This window comes from Odontomachus brunneus, unplaced genomic scaffold (assembly GCF_010583005.1).
Source record: "Odontomachus brunneus isolate Ranch 3 - 2012 unplaced genomic scaffold, Obru_v1 Obru_scaffold_574, whole genome shotgun sequence".
Taxonomy (NCBI): domain Eukaryota; kingdom Metazoa; phylum Arthropoda; class Insecta; order Hymenoptera; family Formicidae; genus Odontomachus; species Odontomachus brunneus.
Genome location: NW_022640024.1, coordinates 7,774 through 9,392, shown reverse-complemented (window position 1 = coordinate 9,392; position 1,619 = coordinate 7,774). Strand labels below are relative to the sequence as shown.

Sequence of the window (1,619 nt, the reverse complement as noted above, 5' to 3'; positions counted from 1 at the left end):
TATATATATATATATATATATATATATATATATATATATATGTAAAAAATGATTTTAATAAAAAATTATATACATATCTATGTACAGAATATGGAGAAAAATGTAGTGGAACGTGACATTCGCAATGCCAGCATAGATGGTGGAAGTGACAATGATATTGCTGACAACAAGGACAATCCAGGATTAGCGGATTATATTATGAATCCAGAGGTACGATATATAGAGTGTATGTGCAATATGAACATATTATGAATACGATAATCATATATTAATGTATTTAGCAATGTGCTAAGTATGACTCATCCAAAACATTCGTTAATAACAATTTTAAATTTCACTTCACTCATTAATTCTCTCTCTCTCTCTCTCTCTCTCTCTCTCTCTCTCTTTCTTCCTCCCTTTCTCAAATATTAATATCAATGTTATAATAAATTAAGTTTCACAATTAAAACATGAATTGTTTTTTATAGAATGTACAAGAGAATTCAAGCGAAGTAAATGTTGATGATGACGACAGAGTTGATAACGATTCGAGTGACAATGAAGAACGTTTCGAAATTGACAATGAAGCGGCAAACAACGATATCGAAGAAAATATGCATTTCGATCAACAGGTAATTGATGGCAATCTTGAAAAAAAGCTTGTGATCAATAATACGTATTGATCTGGGCATAATAAAAATTTTCTCATAACATTTCAAAAAATGTTGCATACTCAAATCTGCAAATATAATATCTTCATCTAAAGTTTTTATTGAAGTCTTGGATAGTACCTTCCCAGTGAGAAATTACTCGTTGATCGACATCGAAACGACGAGTCATTTCTCACTGGGTTATTGTAGGGAAAGAATTTTCAAACTTATGCAATTTTTAATAAAAATTGGAAAAAAGTGACTGACTAGCCAAACTCAAGTGCGTTAATATTTTTTACATTTTTTAATCATTTATAATGCAACATAGTTCCTTCATTCCATGTTATCTAAATCAAGAATCGGCAAGTGGGCACTGTTCATGGGCACTCAGCTATTTGCGGGCAACAGTTGAGCGTGCAGGGCGATCTTCCCTTATAGAAATATCATACTAAGAATCATTGATTAATTACTTATTTTCAATATTAAAAGTACAGTATTTAGTAATATTCTGTGATTCAAATACAGCTTTTAGTACTCAAGCATTTCAATATTTAATGTTACAAATCCTACCTTATGATTGATTTCAATATTTAAATATTGATACGTAATACTTCGTCCAGTGATAAAATACTTACGCAGAACATTGTCAATATTTAAATACTAATATATAATACTTTGCTAAGTGATGAAATATTTACACAAAGTACTGTTAAGATTAAAAGTATTAGCCCAGACAGCAATATTAGTAAGTTATTAGATAAATATTTATAAATATTTATTTTGAATTATATTTTTCAAATATTATATATATATATATACATATATACATATATATAAAGAGAGAAAAAATTATAAAAATCTATATTCAAAATATTATTAAAATATAGAAATATCTAAATACCTAAATATTTTATATATTTATTGTAAACAAGAAATTAATATTTTGTAAATATTTCTATAAATATTGCACATGAATAAAATAAATAT

General features: G+C 26.7%; 1 protein-coding gene across 1 annotated transcript; it reads left to right on the top strand.

Annotated features, from left to right (window-relative positions):
* The first annotated feature begins 90 nt into the window (after positions 1-90).
* LOC116853741 lies at positions 91-1,171 on the top strand. The gene is made up of 3 exons (XM_032834919.1): positions 91-210; positions 471-614; positions 990-1,171. Exons 1-3 carry the CDS (start codon positions 91-93, stop codon positions 1,068-1,070), a joined length of 345 nt encoding a protein of 114 aa, XP_032690810.1. The 3' UTR covers positions 1,071-1,171.
* Positions 1,172-1,619: the final 448 nt, after the last annotated feature.